Here is a 20,541-nt window from a genome sequence, read left to right as displayed (position 1 = left end):
TCTAACCAGGCCTTTTCATTCCCCTTTGTAGGATCATAATCCATTTTCTGTCCCTATAGTGGGGGTCCATCCCAGGACACACGCGCTCTTTCTTTCTTTCTCTGTCTCTCTCTGTCTCTGACTCTCTCTGTCTTCCTCTTTCCCTCCCTCCCTTCCTCTTTCTTTCTCTCCCTTCCTTTCTCTCTTCTCTTTCACTCTTACTTTCTCCTCCCCCTCTTCTCTCTTTCTCTGCCACCTTGTCTCTGTCTCTAATCTGTTCCATTGGATTAAACTGTCATCTTTATTGCAGACGACCCCCACATCTACCTCTTGAACCTTCATTTCTTTCCTGAGCTCCAGACCCACCTCACCCACTCACACGTGGGTGACATTTCCATCTGAAGTCCTATAGGCATCTCTAACTCAACATGTCCAAAGCAGAGTTCAACACCTTTGAATTGCTCATTGTTATCTTTGGTTTTCCATTACACCCATTTCTGAATATATCTCTCAGCGTCCTTTCTCCAGTCTCCTTTAACCAAGAATAACCAAGAAAGGAAAAAAGTGATTCTCCCAAATTAACCCACCCATCAGCTGAGTCTGACAGTGGACATGGTGTCTCCTCCATGGTGGTCCTCCTCTGCAAAGGCAGGAGGCGGATGTATTTTCTTATCTCTTCTCCGGGGCCATGCTTGGAATTAGAACGAAGGACTCATTATCTTTGGCCCTAAACCCTCTCCTCCTGATTTATCCCATCCAGTCATCTGTCCCTCTTTCCTCTCTCACCCCTCCCCACACATATTATGGGTCACCAAGTCTTGTCAGTTGTTCTTTCCCAACATTTCTCCTCCTTCTCTAACGGTGCCCCCTTCCTGGTGCAGGCTTTCATCACCTCTTGCTTTGATGATCACAGTGACAGCTGGTAGGTCGGCCTCCCTTGAGCCTCTCCCCACTCCGGTCCATCCTCCACTCAGCTGCCAATGACATTCCTAGAACGCAGGTCTGACCACACCACTCTCTTACACAGGAAGCTTCGGGGGCTCCCAGGATAAAAATATGCCAACTCCTCTATTCGATATTCAAAGCCCTTCACTACTCAGCTCCAGCCTGTCCTTCCACACGGATGTTCTCCCTTACAAATGCAACCCTGCAGCCAAACGCCTCCATGATATTCCCTCTTCATAACACAGCATCTTCGGCCTTTGCATGGCTAGATCCCCAAGCCCACCCACCCTGCCCCAGCCATGCCTGGAATGCACTTCCTCCTCAATCCCTGGTTTCTTCCTGATTCCACCAGTAATTACTGCTTGCCCCTCCCCCTCCAAATTACTTTGTTTATTTTGAATTTACTTATTTGCGTATGTATTGTTTTCTACCAATAGAATATAAGCTCTCTGAGGACAGAAAAGGTTCCTTTTTTATCTTTGTGTGCCCAGCACCTAGTATAGTATCAGGTACACACTAGGTGCTTAATAAATGCTTATTAAATTTACTTGAATATGTTACCTTGACGGACATGAGGAAAGATCCACAATGATCACATTATAGAGTGCTTGCGATATGCTTTGTTAGCATGGGTCATATTAAAAGTACAAATCATTGGCAGAAAAATAATCGTTTTATTAACTTCCTTCAATTTATTTGGTCTCCAGAGAAACACAAAAGAGGGTTTTTATTACCCTAGAACACAAAATGAATACAGAAATGTCCAGGCACCTAGAATAGAGGTGTGAACAAAAGCATTTGATGGCATTAATTTGTGAATACTTCCTTAAGAATGGGAGCGATGAGTCCACCACTTGGCCACAACCCACTAAATTTCCAGTCCACTCTTTCCATCACAGTGTTTTTAAATCACTCCCACTCTCCTTTTCTAAGATTAGATTTTGTGATCAGACACCTACCAATAACTTTATTCGCTGCTGTTGTGAATTTCCATATTGGTTACCACAAAGACAAAACACCAGAAGTTTAATGACTTCTCTCTTTTTTTTTTTAAAGGCTAACCATCTGAATACATTTTCTTTTTTAATCCTTGTAGAGTAACTCTTAGTTCATGGGACTCAAAGTCTAAAAAGCCATGTAACTGTACCAAGTCCCAGTGTCTGAAATTGTAAGTAATCAAAAATCCTTCATTATTAAATATGAAATAAGGTTGTTTAGAAATCAGTAAATGGAGAAAAGTCCAGACAATGCCAGGTTGGCAAGGAGTGTACATGTGGTGATGTTTGGCAGTGGGGCTGATGTGCACCAGGGGGCTTTGAATGTTCAGTGGGAACTGGAGACACACTTGAGGTGTGAACAAATCTTTGACTTTGTCATTTGATGCATGGATGGAATCACTTGCATGGCAGGGGAGAAGCCTTCCTCTGCCCTTCGTTTGCATTTGCATTGAGCATTCATTAACCCCTCGGATATGCTGGACTGGATGTTGGCACATTGCTGAACATTAGCTATTAAAACATCTCCACACACATCATCTGTTTTATGGAAACTTTGTGGCATGGTTTATTATAGGCATGGACCTTCTTAGAAAACGTGTGGACATTTTTGTCTTGGCCACCTAGGGCTGCCAGCTGTGGAGTCTGGGTAAGCAGAGGCAGGACAGTATGCCTACTTAGACACATAGATATCAGCCAGAAGGGGAGAGAGAGAGGGTAGCAGAAATAGGAAGTGCGCCTGGAATACTGCTATAAACAGTGCTACACCATGCGGGACTTGTTTCTGTTGCCTGCCCAGCCCTGCCCTGCCCTGCCCTGCCCTGTCCTACTCTGCCCTCAACTCTTTCCATGGGCAGCCTCCTGTCTTTAGCTTGGGACTGAAAGGCCCCAGTGGCTAGCAACCCTGACCATGTCTCTGCGTAATTTTTCCACTGCAGAGCTCCTTGAGAAGTCAAAGGGAGCTACTTGGTACAACAGTAAGGTGTGGGTCAGAGAGAGCAAGGGAACAAGGGGTGTTGGATTGGGCCAAAAGTGAGTTGACCATCTTTATTTTCCTAAATCCCAAGACCCACAAGGCATTGTTAACTAAGCTTTTACTAGTTAAAATGGAACTAACAACAAGGCGTATTGGAACATGGGACTGAAGATAGGTAGCTATTTGGATTGATGACATGGCCTTTGTGGAGGCAAGGCCTGTCCATTCATGGAGGGAATGAAAAATTTAGAGAGAACAAAAGAGTGAGGCAGGCACAAGAAAGTCAGCCAGTGACCCACTGGGCTGCTCCTTTGGAGAGAGGAAAGCATAGGAGACAAAGTTGATCTGTTTAGGGAATCCAGGAGGGAAATCCAAGGGCAGCGGGATGCCCCATGTGATTTTTTGGGCCTGGGGTCAAGGGAAAGCTTAATCACAAGGAAGGCAATTGGAAGGGGGCAAAGGTGACCACTCCTAGGAACCTTCCTTTTCCTCTTCCTTTTTATTCTGTCCCCTACAAGCAGAGCTCTTGCATAGGGCAGCCGCAGGTCTCCATTGAGAACATATTTGCTCTACTCTATAAGGAATCTGTGTTGAGCATAGGTGGAGGCAAGAATGGCTACTATTAACTGTCTTGTACTAAATGGGGATATTTTTAATTTATAAAAAATAGATTTGTATGTTTTAAATAAATTGTATGCAAGTTTAATAAAATAACAGTTAAAACCTAAAGGAAAAAAATTGATGAAAGAATCATTTATTCCCAACATTCCATCAGGCCAGCAGCAAAATACAAGTTTTGTGGTATCCTTGGTTTGTGTTTTTCCACGTTTTCAAATATTGATGCTTCCAAATGGAAGGTTATGGTAGCGTCTAATGTAAAATTCGCTTTAAGAATAAGAAGCTATCATTTTCATTTGGGCAATTGCAATTTCATTGCAATTCAGCAGACATGTATTAAGCACCTATGGTATGCAAGGAAGTCTGCTTTGTGGAGAGACAAAACAAAGCAGTCCCTACCTGCAAGGGTCTTGCAGTCCACTCAGGTGAGAGCCCCAAACAGAGTTTGCGGAAAATGTCTCCCAATCCCTTGAAAAGTGAGCATCTCAAAGGGAGAGGGGCATTGTGCTCTCAGGACAATCTTGAGATACGCAGGATGTTTGGGTGACATTGGTATTCATGGGTGTAAACTATTTGGATATACATTTTGACTGCAGCATGGGAAAAAAAAGTCAATTCTGCAATGAAGTCACTTCACGGTAAACCTAGGCTGAATATAAGCTTTTCAGATAAACCGCACTTGTCCCTTATTGCCAGGATGTGGGGGCTTTAGCCACTCGATTGCTATAGTATAGTTAGAATATCCATATGTTACAGTTTGATACTATTCCTCCATTTGCCCCGTTAAGAGAAGTCTCCAATAGAATCTCTTTCTTTAGCCTTTTGATCCTCTTTCTGGAGTAGTTTGGCATGGACTTGGATGGATGCACTTGCCTGGGTCTTGTCTGTCAGGGATTTTCTCCAGAAGTGTACTGTAGTGTGAGAATGGGCATCTCCTTTGGGTCTTGACTGAAGCAGGGAGGAGTTCTGAACCATTGGGGGAGGGGTCCTGGACCCCATCGGTGGCAGTCTGGTGAAGCCCATGGAGCCCTTTTCTCAATAATGTTTTAAAGTGCACAAATCAAACCTGCAGAACAAGCAAGGAAATCAATTACAGTGAAACACAACTCTCAGAACGAGCAACAGCAAGGTCACACCAAGCCCTGGTCTGAAGGGATTAGGACCATCCTGAATGGGACACGCGCGTGCGTGTGCGCGCACACACACACACACACACGCGCACACACACACACGCACACGCACACACATGCGCGCACACACACATCATTTCCCTTGTTTATTGACAGACTAAATGTCATTTTTAACAGCAAAGAGAGTGTGTGAAACATGGAAAAAGACCACAGAATTTAAAAATCTTCATTGTAACTAACAACTCCACTTCTTCCATAACAAACCTCGTGCTGTAGCTGGTCACATCAACCAAATAAACCTGCTTGAGTTTCAGCCCTTTGGCTGGTTGGCAAGCAACGAAATGGCGAAACGGCCAGCAAGAGAGGGAGGAGGGAGAAATCAGAGGCAAGGAGGAGGCTGGACTGAGTACAAACTAGGGAGTCCCTGGAGATTTTACAAATCAGACTGTCCTTAAGTCTAAAGAGTCATCATACCTTGTGTTCCAGATGGACAAATGTTTATGGCAGGTACATTTTTTTCTTTAAGGATTTTATGTAACTGGTCTAATAGAAGTGGGGTGTTGAGTGCTTACAGGGAAGAAGGAAAGAGTCTATGACAAGCATATTCATTGACCGTCCACTGCTTTATTTCATTCTTAAGAAGACAACCTGACAAAATGAATTTCCTTCTCCTTTTTTCCATGATAAGTTTGTTATAGATAGATTTCTTATGTGGAAAATCGGCCATAAGATTTAATAGTAAAGAGAGTAAGATTTTATAGTAAAAAGGTAGCAAAAGAGAAGGGGAAAATTGAAAAGAATCCTTCACTCTCTGTGGATTATTCATCCCTTCTCTCCCTTACCTCTTCATTTGGCTCCCCTTGGACTGGAGGGAGATAGTATGTCAGGTGGTACTGAACTGGCCCACTGTGGGGGAGTCCTCTTCCCCTTCAAATGTAGACTGAGGAAGTTGGACAAGGGCCCCCCAGCTCTGGGTTGAGGAGCCCATGAGCGGAGTCGTTGAAATCTGCCATGTTTTAAAGACAAATGAAAACTAATGAGCCTGGAGCAGAGAAGAGGGTGCAGCCATGGCCATGGCCACTGTGAGCCTGTTTTGTTACTAGCTTGCAGGAAGGCATAGGTAGCCTTCCAAATTTGTAGATGATGTAGAGCTAAGAGGGAGATCTAATGGATCTGGATGACAGGGTGGAGATCGAGAAAGACTGGTACATAGTAGGTGCTTAATTTAACATGTTTGTTGTCTGACTGCCTGGTACAGGCAGGAAGTGCCACGCAGGGTTCTATGTGTTATATGTTCTCTCACATGTCACAGCATCACACACGGCCATGTTAGTACAATATCATTCACTCTGAGTGAAGATGCTGTGAGCTATGCTTGGCCTCATCTCTCATACTATCCTTGTGGACAGGATGGGGGAGATAGGGGCCAGACCACAGAGATGGTAAAGTGGGGATTGCTTTCTGAGGGATGTTTGGTCTCTGAAGGCCCTTCCATTTTGGCTGGAAGTAAGGCTAGGGCTCCTCACAACCAGAGCTGCCCCACAGTGGCACAGGCCTGAAGGGTGGAGGACTTTGAGCGGAGGCTGGACACCGTTCATCAGGGCTATTATTGTCCAGGGGATAATGAGTTGGGCTAGAGGAGACTCCTTCCCATGCTGAGATTCTGTGATTCTTAAATCAATATGAAATAGGTATTCAGTCATCCAAACTACAAGAGCTCATTAAGCACCTACTGCATGCCAGGTGCTAATAACAGCCCCTGCCTTCCAGGACTGTACAGTTTTGGAGGGATAGAGAATGTTCATAGGCTGGGAAAGAAAGGTACATGCAGAATAAATACATGGTGATGGGGGCAGGGGCAGGAAGCCCTTTGGGGGGAGGTGGCTCTGGAACCTTAGAAGAGAGGTAGAAGTGAGGAGGGAAAACATGCCAGGCCTGGGCAAGAGCTTTGCAAAGGCATGGACGGGGAAGGGGGCCAGTGCTATGTGAAGACGAGCAGGTGAGTGCTGCTACCTGATGGGGAGCCTGGAAAGAGAAGCTGAAGCCACACTGTGGGCAGGGGGCTTATGACTTATCCAAAGTCGGGGGGGGGAGCCCTGGAGGCTCCAGAAGAGCAGGGATGTGCTTTAGGAACATCTGTTTGGCAGCTAGCTCGGTGGAGACTGCATTGAAGAGGCAGCCCAGTTAGGAGGCTCTCACCCTAACTGGCCTGGACCAGGGGACAGGTGAAGGGAATTGAGTATCTCATGAAGCAGTAATTTGTAACTGATTAGGTAGGAGGAAGTGAGTGAGAGAGCGGGAGGTAAGATCTCTGCACGGCTGGGAACCAGGGGGCTACGTCCTAGCATGGTACTTTGTACAGAGCACTATACAGCCATCACCTCACTGAATCCTCATAACCCTTGGACATAATGCAATGTGGGTTTTAAGTTTACAGTTTGAGAAACTGATGTTACAAAGGGAATTGTGGTCGAACTGGGGACAAGAGCCCAAGTCCAATGTGCTTCCCATTAAATCATGCCCTCAGAACAGGAAGTGACCCTGTCATGAAAGTTATGGGTCTCCTGGGTCCTCTCTGTCTTCATCCTGTGCTCCTGGGGATTCTATGGGTCCCTAAAGCCTTCCTTGGGTCAGAGGTGATACAGAGTGTGTGTGTGTGTGTGTGTGTGTGTGTGTGTGTGTGAGAGAGAGAGAGAGAGAGAGAGAGAGAGAGAGAGAGAGAGAGAGAGAGAGAGAAGAAAAAAGATGAGGAAAAAAGGGAAGGGAGGGATGGGGGTATCCCTGCAGTGCGGCTGCACAAAACCACTTACTGGGTAAGGAAAGAATTCTCCTTCGTGCCCGTTCTGAAACGTTGTGGTTGTGGGGCCACAGGGTCTCTGGGCTTCCAAGCCCAGTAGCAGGACAAGTGCCTTTGGGGGAGTGTGCTAAAGAGCCAGCTATGGTGCTCTCATCTGTCTGAGAGGGGCATTCAGGAAGGTCCTTGGGCCTCTCACCTGCCCCAGGGGAATCCTCTCTCTGACCCACACAGAATCACAGGGCAGAATGGCTGTTCTTAGGTTGGCATTCTGCTAATATATGTATCATTTGGCATGTAGAAAGCTAAATTAAGTATGATAGAAATGCTGTCACTCATTTCTTTCATAACTCTCTCCTCTGTGATTGACATAGAGGAAAGTTTAGTGACATAATTGACCTACCTCTTCATGGACTCATAGCAGATGAATTAGCTTTCAGCTCAGAAGATGGCGAGGTGAGAATCATGATGGGAAGGGGGCTGGCAGGTTACCTGTTAGATGGCCCTTTTCCCTAGTGGGCCCATGCTTGTAGCCACTGAAGGGACTCCCCCCCAGTGGGTGGTGTAATAGCCTGGGACATTTGGGAAGGACATTGACTGGTGAATAGAGTGAGCACAGGGAGATGGTGGTTCTATTGGAAAGGAAGCAAGTGTTATCTCAACAGGAAAAAAATACGTGAGAGGGATTTATGTGTATCCTTCCGTCAATAGGCAGCTGTAGATGAGAGATCGGGCCTTGGCATCAGCCTGGACCCTCCCCCGGGCTCCTGTCCCAGCCACACCCGTGCTGGCTGTGAGGTGCTAGCCGAGGTGCTAGCCAAGGTGCTTCTCTAGGCCCCAGCCAGCTCCCAAAGCCGAGGCCCACCTGCACTGGTAGTTTCGTTGCAGGGTGTTCCCTAAGCTGATGAAATCCCAAGTCAGGCCCTCCCTGGCGTCCCTGGCAGTGTGGTCGCTGCATCCCTGGCAGGGCTCCGTGCTGACGGATGCCCGGCCATACCTTAGCTCGGGTGGTGGAGGCGGCGGCGGCCCGCGGCTCTTGCCGATAGCCCTCTGGCGCGGTCTGGGTGTTCCTGGGTCAGAACGCCCTCCCAGCTCCCGGAGGCGCCTCGCTCGTGCCGGCGCGCCCGTCTTCACCTCCGCTCTCTTTTCAGGTACTGCGACTGCTTTGCCAACGGCGACTTTTGCAACAACTGCAACTGCAACAACTGTTATAACAATTTGCGCCACGAGATGGAGCGGTTTAAAGCCATTAAGGTAAAGAGCCCCGGGCGCGCGAGCCGGAGGCGATGCGCTCGGCTCCGAGGCGCGGCCGCGGCAGGGCCAGACGGGCGCCCCCGGCTGCCCTCCTCACTCCCCAAGGGAGGGGGAGGCGGGGGGGGGGGCGGAGCTGTCCCGCAGCGGGGACTGTGCCCCTGCCCTAACGGTCAGAGGCGCAAGAGAGCGTTTCCATGAGGTGTGGCCACTCCTGCAGGCTCCAAAACGGTATCGAAGGAGAAGGGAGGAAGAGGTCAGGTTGGGCTTAGAGCCAACTACAGGCCCTAGTGGATGGAGAGCTAGATTAGAGAATCAGTAAGACCTGGGTTCAAATCCTGCATCGGACATTAAGGAGCTTTGTGACCCTGGGTGAGTCATTTAACTCTGAGCCTCAGTTTCCTCATCTGTAAAATGAGTACCTACTTCCTAGGTTGTTGTGAGGATCAAATCAGATGATACAGAGCTTTGCACACCTTACAAGCCTTATGTAGATGCTATTAGAGTTGTTGGGTGGCCCCGTGGATAGAGTGCAGGGCCTGGAGTCCGGAAGACTCATCTTCCTGAGTTCAAATCTGACCTCAGACACTTCCTATCTATGTGACCCCGGGCAAGTCACTTCACCCTGTTTGCCTCAGTTTCCTCATCTGTAAAATGAGCTGGAGAAGGAAATGGCAAACCCCTCCAATACCTCTGCCGAGAAAACACCAAATGGCATCATGAAGAGTGGAGCATGATTGAAAACGACTGAACAAAGATGCTATTATCATCATCATCATTATTCTCCAGAGGGTGTTTATGTAAGTGATGTTCATCTGTGGAATTCGGGGCCTCCTCCTAACCTTGGGTCCTTGGTCTCCCGCATCCATACACGCTTTGGTTGCACTTAGCTCTTATTTTTGTTGTTGTTGTTTGTTTTCTGGCTAGGTGATGGGGTTAAGAGACTTGCCCAGGGTCACATAGCCAAGGAGGAAGGAAGAAGGGTCATAGCCCTGGAAAGCCAATGGCAACGTCACTGTTGGCAAAGCACTTAACTCCCCATAGCCCTGTGCTGTAGGAGGGCAGTTAGGAGGAGTCCTGGGTTTGCTGAGACTCAAAGAGGAAAGTGACTTGCCCCCACAGCTGTTTGATGGTAGAGCAGATCAGGAGCCTATTATGTTTCCACCTAGCTTCTGAAAATAAAGTTCTCAGTATGTGAAAAAGAAAATGACACGTGTTAACATGGTTGTTAGAGTCATTTCAGCTAACTGAATTGTCCATTCAGAACGCAGACGGAACAGTCCTTAATGTGACTGAAAATCCCATCCAAATTCTGCTGTGGCTGGATAACCAGAGAGAGACAGATAACAGATTTCCCCATCGTAGTGTATACTTCAACCATCACGGCAATTTCATAAAGGAAAAAGCACTCTCTAAATTTAACAGTACAAAAATCACTTTTTATAAATGTAGCTGCAAAGGAAACTGTTGAAATAAAGGTAAATTTTAAAAACTGAATAAAAAGATACGGTAATGTGCTGTTATAGTTACCAGGGTTATATGCTGACTGTTTGCTAAAGATGTATTGCAGATATGGAAACATGGGGACATATGCATTAGTGTGTGTGTGTGTGTGTGTGTGTGTGTGTATATGTATATATGTATGTATGTATGTATGTATGTATGTATGTATGTATGTATAGAGAGAGAGAGAGTCCTGAAATGCATTATTTAGTAATACGCACCAAAACTTTGGCGGAATTTCTCATCTGCCTTTTCCTTCTCTTTCAGGCCTGTCTTGATAGAAATCCAGAAGCCTTCCAACCCAAGATTGGGAAAGGAAAACTAGGGGATATTAAGCCTCGCCATAACAAAGGGTGTAATTGCAAGAGGTCAGGCTGTCTTAAGAATTACTGTGAGTGCTATGAGGTGAGTCATTAGCATCTCCTGCCTTTTCCAAAAATCTTCACTTTTTCTGACTCAAGTAACTCGGTTCACAAAAATGTTTGCCCTATTTTAAAAAAGAAAACTAATTTTTTTACTACAGTTTATAAAAAACTACCAGCTTATATTTGATTCTCAAAAGTAATTTGAATTTTTGGAAGCCAGTCCACAAGTACTTACTGTTACATCTACTCCTGAGTAAGGTACCTCCTAGGTGCTGAAGATGCAGAGAAAGGCAACAGGAAGACGCCAGACCCTCAAAGGCTTATGTGTCTGATGATAGCTAACACGTACGCAGCATGCTAAGGTTTTCAGTGTTGAGTCATTTGAGCCTCACGACAGTCAGGTGAGGGAGGTGCTATTAGTGTAGGAAATGGAAGCTAAGAGAGGGCGAATGACCGGCCCAGGGTCACACAACTAGTAAGTGTCTGAGGTAAGATTTGAACTCAGGTGTTCCTGATCCCAGGTCCCCTGCTCTGTCCACCACACTGCCTGGCTGCTTTCAGTAGTCTGTCTCTCACTCACTAGACAGCCCACGTTGCCTTCTGAAGGATGCCCAGAGACAGCAATGCAAAGACTGAGGATCCCGAGGGACCACTGGGTACCTCCAGAAGTGTAAGACTGATCTACAAGTGGGGCCCCGCCCCCAACTGCAGCCGCCACTTCTGGGCCTAGTGTTCAGTTCTGTGTGCCACGAGTACACCGCCAGTCTTGGTGGAGCCCTCTCTGTCTGTGGGAGGCTGCAGGGATCTGGATTTGCTGGTTTCTTGTGGATTTCAAGGTCCTGAGTTACTTTGAGGAGTCCCAAGAGATCCTGGTTCCTTCAGAAACCAAAGCGTGGCCCCTGTGGATTCCCCAGACCTTCTCTAGGGCCATTGTACAATGAAAGAAGACCTCTGCAGTGAAAGTATGTTAACAGATATTATTATGTTAATGTTAATCAACATTAATATGTAAAAAGAGATTTCCTTGATCTGCTCTCATTCAAATATCCGTGCCTTGAGGTGATCCCCAAACTCTCCTCAGGACCTGCTTCAGTGCCCCCTGGCATGACATGATGCTTTGGTTGCACTTAGCTCTTATTTTTGTTGTTGTTTTTGTTTGTTTGTCTTTTGGCTAGGCAATGGGGTTAAGTGACTTGCCCAGGGTCACATAGCTGGTAAGTGTTAAGTGTCTGAGGCTGGATTTGAACTCAGATCCTGCAGGGCTGGTGCTCTATCCACTGCACCACCTAGCTGCCCCCCACATAGCTCTTACTTAACATATTGTCACCCCCTTGGAAGATTACAGGTATGTGGTACCACCATGCCTCCCTCCTCCAAGATGAGAAGGTGCCAGGTGGTTTCTTCATAGGCGGGTGAGGACTAAGCTGTGGGGTGTGGGCTTTACCAGCAGAAGAGTAGAGCAGGGGATCCCCAGTCTTCTAGTTTCTTCCCTCTTCCTCCTCTCTGTCTTCTATCATCTGCCATGTCGGACATGGAAATATGGAGGAAGAGGAAACCTCTCCAATGAGGAACCTTCACCTAAAGAAGACGTCTTTCTCTATGTGAGGTCTTCTGCAGGAAGGGGAGACCTGTGAATATTGTGCAGAGGCTATTCCAGCCTTCCTAACAAATCTGGACCCCAGGGTGGTGAGATTATCTGTTGGGGACCTGAGCTGCAGAAGAAAGTCCAAGGACGCACCAGCCTTTGAGAGGCTAGGGATGAAGGGCGCCGCTCTGGCAAACACATCCTGGCAATGCTGGCTCTTGTTCTTGGGGTCCCCGATGCTGGCCATTAAGCACGTGTCTGTCACTGTGCTGAATTCTGATCCAAAGTTTTAAAGTGATCATGAATAGGAAAGCCTTCTGTTTTTATGTCCAGGACAATCATCGTCATCATTATCCATGCCTAATTAATCTCTACTTTTCTCTTATAAAGGTAAAATAAATTTCATTTATAACTATTTATAAATAAATTTATGTATAAAGTGGAATTTGGCTCTGGGATTGTGGCCCAATTATTGGAGTCTCATGAAAAATGACATTCGCCATATCTCCTTGGTTCATAGACAGAGAACAGAGTAGGAACCTTGGACAGTTCTGCCAAGTGCCCATTTTACAGGGGCCATTGCACCTCCCTCGTGTTCTGGGATTCCTAGAAGGGGGGGGCAAACAACCCCTTCTCTCGCTTTGCTCAGGGCTTGGCTAATTTGCTGATGCAAACACATACATAAAAACACCAAAATGTGCAAATGCACGTGCACGCCCAGTCACCCACGGTCACTTAACTGTCAGGAGCTGTATCTTGATCCCGTTAATTTAGGGCTCTGGAGAATAAAAAGGAGCATCTCACAAAAAGGAGAACACGATTCTACTCTGCTGCTGCTCCCTCCCCTTTTTGCCTCTCTCTGGTCCACTCCTCATCTTCTGCCTTTTTTAATGTGGAAACTGGCAGGTTTTCTATGGAACTGCAAGAAATTTCTCTTCATTGATCACTTCTCTCCTTGCACACTTCCCCCAACCAATTAAGATTCAAAGAGGGGTTGGTCAGTTTTAAATAAGGTTTGTTGACATTTGGGGGGAGCAGGGGAGGGGCTCTTTCTACACTTTTAAGGCACTTACTAAGTGTTTTCTCAATTGAATTTTTTTAATCAAAGCATTTATGTTTCCAGGCCAAAATTATGTGTTCTTCCATTTGCAAATGTATTGGTTGCAAAAATTATGAAGAGAGCCCTGAACGAAAAACCCTCCTGAACATGCCCAACTTTGTGGAGATTGGGGGGTCTGAAGGCAGCCATATTTTTTCGCCATCCACGTTAGCAGTGTTGCCGAAGTTGAGGAAGGACAGGTAGGTGGCTTTACATTGTAGGAGAATTGTAAGGAGAAAACAAAAATAAAACTTGGAGGGAAGGCAAGAAGAAATCTGGACCAGGCGACATGTGTTTACGCATGTTATGCATGATGGTGGCCAAAAGCAGAGCTCAGGGCAACTATTTGTTTGGAGACAATGAGGGTGAAAGTGACTTGCCCAGGGTCACAGCCAGGAAATGTCTGAGGCTGGATTTGAACTCGGGTCCTCCTGACTCCAGAGCTGGTGCTCTATCCACTGAGCCATCAGGCTGCCCCTCGTGGCATCTGTTTTGACTGAGGTTCTAGTGGATTGTAAATTTAACAGTAGAACACGGCAACCCCGCAGAAACAATTTGGTCTTGGGCCACACACTGTTCAAGGTCCTCCGCCTGCTCAGACCATTTCTGGAGTGCTTTAGTTCTGGGGCCACAAAGGACGTTTGAGGAAAACAGCTCAAAGGACGCAGCCGGGTCGAGGGAAGGGCCGGGAGGGGTGTCAGAGGAGATCAGCTGGGGGCACTGGGAGGGTTTGGCTGAGAAGGCTCCCAGGGACTGGAAAGCTGCCCCTCAGGTGTTTGAGAGGCCACGGTGTCCATCCATAGCGGAACAGGAGCCTCCTCGGCCACCACCCTCCCAGCCCTGCCCGAAGGCCTGGAGGGGGACAGCGGCACTCCACTTGGGCTTAGCGCTCATGGAAAGGAAGTTTATTTCAGGCCCAAATGTGCCTTTCTCCTTCCCAGCTATGTCCTCTGGGTGCAGGCCGATCGCGTCTAATTTCTGTTCCCTGTGGCAGCCTCTGATGAACCGCCCCAAGCCTTCTTTTCTACTGCAGAAGTGTTCCCAGATCCCTTAGCTGATCGTTCCCTAGAACGCCCTCTCTTGTCCCCACCACTCGGGTTGCCCTCTGCTGAATGCCCTCCTGCTCGGCCCCGTCCTTTTAAGAATGTGGTGCCCAGAACATGGCAGAACTTTTGTCTTGGCAGATTCAGCTCAATGCAACGGGTATTTCTTGAGCACCTACTGTGTGCCAGGCACCCTGCGCCATGCGGACACAAACACGAAGCAGTCCCTGTCCTCAGGGAGCTGATATTCTGCCGACTTAGAGGTGACAGAGGTTCTAGTGAGGAAGAACTGCAAGGTCTTCTCTGCGCAATGTTACCCAAACCCAGCTGTAAAACACACCTTCACACGCCCCAGTCTCTGTCTGATAAATTGGGTTCACATTATTATGCTTTACTTGAGGGCAGCTCCCCCCTCCCTTAACCACATTTTACAGATTTTTGTTTCATTTGTCTGTTTCTCCAAGTTAATACGATGTTTGGCCGATCACCAGAGTCTGCCACTTTAACTTCCTCAGAAAACTTTCATGCAGTTTTTTTGCTTCATCTGTTGCTGGGTACAGGAGGTATTTTATAACCATCCTTAGCTCAGGAACAAACCCATGGCTGAATAGAAATAATAATGATATCATTATTATAGCTATCTTATAGGTGATATATTATATATAATAGCTGTATTATATAATAATAGCCTTTAGAAAACTAATAGCTAACATTCATATAGCACCTACTATGTGCCAGGCACCGTGCTAAGCATTTTACAACAAGTAACTCATGTGAACCTCACAACAACCCTGTGAGGTAGGTGCTGTTATTATCCCCATGTTACAGATGAGATAACTGAGGCAGGTAAAGGGTCAGTGACTTGCCCAGGTCCCACATGTAGTAAGTATCTGAGGCTGGATTTGAACTCAAGTCTTCTTGAGTCCAGGCTCAGCTTTTTATCCACTGGGGCACCTAACCTAGTCTCACTGTACAAGTCTGTGTGTGGAAGCAAGAGTAGTCATGAGGAGACTCCCTTGATGGAGCCCTCCTCCATCTCCCTGGCCCCCACCCTAACCAAAATGTAGAGGGCTTTGGTGGGCTCTCTGGGCCTCATCAGCTCCTCCATTTTGTGATTCAGAATGTCCTTGGGGCCTGACAGGAGGCATGCTTGGCACAAGGACGTCTCAGCTCATTAGCTAGTTACTACCCATTCCAAGCCCTCTCTGTGGTGTGGGGGTGGGTGACCCTGGGCTTCAAGTAAGTGAGGAAGATGCCCATCTCATGCCAACTGGAAAGGGTGGGTCTGTTGTCTGGGGACAGCTGAGCTCAGTGGTGGGCTACCTGCACCTCAGGGAGACTGCCTTGTAGAATGGGGTGGGGCAGGTATGGTGGCACACTAACAGCAGCAGAATTGCTGATGTTTTATCTTAGTGAGGTTTTTAGCTCTGGCATAGACATACTAGAGACCTCAGGTCAAAGGTGACTACTCAGGCTGTACCAACCTTTCTTTGTAATAGGTCTTTATTAAACAGTAGAGATGCATTTGGCCCCAGGAAATTTTGATGTCTCTGGCTGTCTAGGGGCAAAGTGTTTTGCTTGATAATTATGCCAAGGATGCTTAGAACCTGCCAGGGTCAGGGTCAGGAAGCCCATAGATTTGTCCTCGGTAGTGAGATTCTTTATAGGGTCTCACCAGTCAGTAGGGTGCTGGCTCAGGAGACCCACGTGGCTCACTTGACACATGGCAGTTGGTTGGACTCATGAATCCAAACTTGAAGGGCACCAGCCCTTGACACGTGGCTCTTGCAACCTATTTGTTTCCAACAGGCCACCTTACACGTGCATCTCCTGGGAAGTGGTGGAAGCGACTTGTGCCTGCCTGCTGGCCCAAGGGGAAGAGGCCGAGAAGGAGCATTACTCAGCGTGTGTGGCCGAGCAGATGATCCTGGAGGAGTTTGGGAGGTGTTTATCCCAGATTCTTCATACCGAATTCAAATCCAAAGGGTTGAAAGTCGAGTAGACTGGGGCATCCTATCATGCGGAGGTCTCTGCCATGACAATGTTCAGAGTGGAATCTGTGTCTTAGTATTTGTAGGAAATGTGCTGGCAAGGTCTGGTTCAGATCTGCATCCATGACTGTAGGAAACTGTTTACTGAGTCTCTGGAGGACAGAGCAGCAGCTAAACGTCTCTTCAACAAATGTCTCCATAATGCCGTTATGTGGGGGAGGGGGGTGGGGATTCCTGTAACCTATGATGGCCCTTTGGATTGGGAAATCACCCATGAGAAGCCTGGCAAGTAGAGGGATGGCCTTGAGTGGGGGGGGAGACCAAAACCAAGGTTGGCTCCAGTTCTCCCAATCTCACCCTCTCCAGAGAATCCCCTACAGACAGATGCTGCCCTGCCTTGACAACCTTAGGCAACGGTCTTCTCTTTGAAAGTTCTTTGGAAGTGCATTTCTCACCTGGGCAGTTATGCTACTGCTACCATTGCTGAAGGATTGTCAGACTTGAATCCCCTGAGAATGTTGAGAGTGTAGGTGGTCCCCTGGAGTCACCTAATTAGCTGATTCATTCTAAGAGTTTAAAAACCAAACCAAACCCAGTGTAAGTAGCAGCATCGGTAGGCTGTGGCCCTTGGGGGGTTTCTCTTGAACTGTGGAGAGGACCCCTATTCCAATGAACCCCTGCATTGTTAGTGCTGCGCGTTACTGTTATTACTATTGTTTATAAAACCTACCTTAAAAAGGTGGCCCCACACTGACATGCAGACAGGTTTGATTAGCACCCACAAGTGTTGGAAAGGTCTCAAACATCCCCACCTTGCATCAGAATCACTCCCCTCTGTCAGATAGCGGTGCTTAGTGACAGCAGCTGCTCCTAGAACAGTTTGTTTGCCCAATAAAGTGACGGACTTTTAGGGAGAGCCTGGTTAAATGAGTGATGTTCAAAATACTCTATTCGTGTGGATACAGAAGCAGATGAATTGGTCATTACAGGAAGGGCTGGCTCTTTGTTCCACAGCATGTCTTAACCCTCCATCAGGGAGAAGAGCAAAGCTTAGTCTCTGTGGAGAGATTCCTTAAGGGGAGACAGGGAACACTTAGTCCTCTCCCTGCTCCAATCCCCACATAGTGTTTGGGGGACTGGAGCCTTCAGGAGAAGGCCAGGAGGCAGGGGAGGGGAGGAGGAGGGGTCCAAATGAGCAGGACCTCCACACCTGAGCCCTTCTGGGCTCCCTATGGACCCTGACGAGGGGGGAGGCGCCCAGGCACATCCTCTGCATTTACTGCCTGAAGAAAAGGGCCACCTTGAAAGAGCAGTGTAGGGCCACGTGTGGCAAGATGGCAGGGGAAGAGGAGGACACAGCTCTCTGAAGGAAGCCTTGAGCCCGACAAAAGTCCACTGCAACCTTGGCTGCAGAGTCCTTTAAAGTCCAAAGCCAGGGAGGAAGGGGAGGCCAGGCCAGACCAGGGCAGGTCAGGTTCTAAGGATTTCTCCAGACATGTGCCCTCCACAGGGTTTCCTTAAAGCACACTTAGGGACTTCATCCCCTGCACACAGCAGAGCGCTGGTTGTGATGCCAGCAGTAGCCAGGAGTCCCTCAGTCAAAGCTGGAAAATCTGAGAATGCCTAAATGCCAGCTGTCTTCCTCTACCTCAGAGAGGGCACCCTCCTGCCAGACCTCTCCAGAAAGAGAGAACCTGGTTGAATCAATACAGGGAAAGAGCCAGTAATGTACCACCTTATTTTAAAATTAAAATCTCTTTAAGTACAAATGTATATGTAACACTACAGTAATGACTGCAATTAATGTCTAGGATGACCACAAACTATACAATTATACTTCTTTTTATTTTCAATGGGGAAAACTGATAGTTGTTATTTAAAACTACAAATATCCTGCCCTTACCTCATGCTATGGTCAAGCGTCTTTCTCACTAGCTATCAGAAAGCATGGATGATATAAACCCAGGACCTGGGATCGTGAAGAAGCCAGGACCCCCCACTTCAGAAGCAGCACAGTCCAGCCAGTCTTTTCAGAACTGGGCAGGGCTTTTAGAAAGCACCGAGATGAACACTGAAAAGCTTCGCCTCCATCCCTCCCTCTTTGGGCAAACATCTCACTCGTTACTGGAAGCCTGGAGCGAAAGGCAGCAGGTGACTGGGACTGGCCGACTTTGGTGGTTCTGCCCTGCTCAGCCTTGGCACCATTTGCCCTTTCGTTCTCCTGTGAAAGGGGCTGCCATGAGCATGGGTGATGGATGCAAGTATAGCTGGCATGAGGTTTGGAGTCCAGGGCCATCTCTCCCCATGTACATTCTTGCTTGCTTATCTCTGCATCTAGTTTTACTTAACCAGGTAACCCCCGATATCTTAGTCCTAAAGGAGAAAGAGCTGAGGAGGGTCCAAAACCACCAGCACAGCCTGCTCCCCAGGAAGGTTCCCTGCTGACTCTTTGGAGGCGCACTCCTTCTCCTTTCTTGAGGTAGGGTTGGGTCCATGCAAAGCCCAAAGTGCAAACCTTGCTGCCTTTCCTTGTATTTCCCTACAAAGGAAATAATGAGGCTTAATGCACTTCAATTTCTGGCCTGCCCATTGGCCACTGGGCCTGTGTACAAAGAGTGGAGCAAGGGCAGATGGGAGCGGTGAGGATGGGCAGAGCAGCTCTGCTGTGCTCTGGGGACCCCGGGCTAGCATGTCTGCATGGATGTGTCTCATTGACATTTTCCCCTTTGATGAACCATAGCAGAGGGTGAGAGCTGGCCAAGTCATCCCCAGGCTCATGGTCTGGGGAGAAGGGGGCTTTTTTTTTTCTCTTTGGGACAGAGGCCAGTGTGGTTTGCCTTCATGTAAAAGAGAAATTGAGGCAGTTGTCTGAATTGAGAAAATTGTCCATCCTCCTGGTCACAGCTGTACTGGCCACTGGTATCCTTCTAACCTCAAGAGCCCTTTCTTCTTAGTATTGGTTTAACCATTTAGCTGCCATTATTTACTAACTCGGTAGAAGTGTGAATTCACTGATAGCTAATTGAAATGTTTTTTTCTTTAATTCTTGTTATTCTTGGATACATTTATCATTTTTAATAAGCAAAATTGTTATCTGGGCCAACCCTTAATATGATAAAGTAAAACAAGACAGTTTTCTTTCATAGTTAGTGCATCAGTTGCTAGTATAAATTACCTAGGATTGAATGCTCAAGTGCTCTTGATTTGGGCAATATTTAACACCTAGTAGGTCTATAATATATACTTTAGACTTAACTATGACTCAAATTATTTATTGCTAGAGATATTGGTATTTTAATTTAGAAAATAAATGCTTATTTTGTAATTTTAAGTACTGTGTTTTTATTATCACATATTAAATATTTTAATTCTCTTATTAAACATTTCTACTAGGCTGTGGGGTTAATTAGCTTGATGTCTGGCAAGTTCTTATTTAGGTTTGTGTGGAATCAAAAGCCCTTGGGAGTAGGCATCTCATCAGACCCATCCACTGGACCCCAACAAGCCCTGTCAGTGATTGAAAGCTTTCTTGTCTTCTAACTTCTAACCTGTTGGACAGCTGTTGGGTCTTGCCAAGGTCCTCTTCCTTTTCTTCCCTTTGTTATCTGAAGAACACTTTGTAAACTATTTGATGTCACGTTTCCAAGACTGAAATCCTTCGTGTATTTGCAGTTGTTCCCAAAAGCACAGAAAGGCACCAAACACAGCAATTAAAAAACCCCCAAAACAAACAACACACACCTAACTCTGAGATAAGAGGAGCTTGCGTCACACGCCCCGTGTCCCATCAGAAACATTTATATTGGACATACGTAGAGATCTGATTTTATTATTCTCTCAAAGATGTTTTACTCTAGTCATTTAGATATTTATTTGCAGCCTTAGGAGGATGAGATTCTGCTAAGGGTCTGATCCTTTGCAGAAGCACGCAGGTAACAGGAGGGTCACAAATGAATTTACCTAAGAGATGCTTATTTTATTCCAGTTGTAACCAAAGGCAGTGATGGGGTATATTCCAGACTGTGTCTAATGAGTTGGCTCTAGTAAAACGTGTTCAGTTACTAACCACTAACCACGTTCAAATGAACTAGACGTTCCACCCGTATGGACTGCTGCCCTCAAATCCTTTTCACACTTTTGTGTAATTTCTACGGCACACTCTATATACAAGTGTTAATTTGGCATTAAATAATAACCCTGAGTAAAGTTAGATGTCTCTTTAAGACATCTAGACCATAAGTCACTCCCACTTAAGATAATTAATTGT

At 46.8% G+C, this 20,541-nt stretch overlaps 1 protein-coding gene across 1 annotated transcript in view; it reads left to right on the top strand.

Annotated features, from left to right (window-relative positions):
* Positions 1 to 19,549, top strand: part of TESMIN (testis expressed metallothionein like protein) — a 46,680-nt gene extending 27,131 nt beyond the window's left edge. The window contains exons 7-10 of the mRNA XM_020968380.2: positions 8,589 to 8,691; positions 10,459 to 10,596; positions 13,265 to 13,440; positions 16,093 to 19,549. Coding sequence (XP_020824039.1) covers positions 8,589 to 8,691; positions 10,459 to 10,596; positions 13,265 to 13,440; positions 16,093 to 16,285 — 610 coding nt within the window. The 3' untranslated portion in view covers positions 16,286 to 19,549. The remainder of the gene's footprint in view (positions 1 to 8,588; positions 8,692 to 10,458; positions 10,597 to 13,264; positions 13,441 to 16,092) is intronic.
* Positions 19,550 to 20,541: the final 992 nt, after the last annotated feature.

This window comes from Phascolarctos cinereus, unplaced genomic scaffold (genome assembly GCF_003287225.1).
Source record: "Phascolarctos cinereus isolate Bilbo 61053 unplaced genomic scaffold, phaCin_HiC Scaffold_9;HRSCAF=440, whole genome shotgun sequence".
Taxonomy (NCBI): domain Eukaryota; kingdom Metazoa; phylum Chordata; class Mammalia; order Diprotodontia; family Phascolarctidae; genus Phascolarctos; species Phascolarctos cinereus.
Note: the sequence above shows the minus strand (reverse complement) of the source record. Positions and strands in the feature narration are given on the sequence as shown.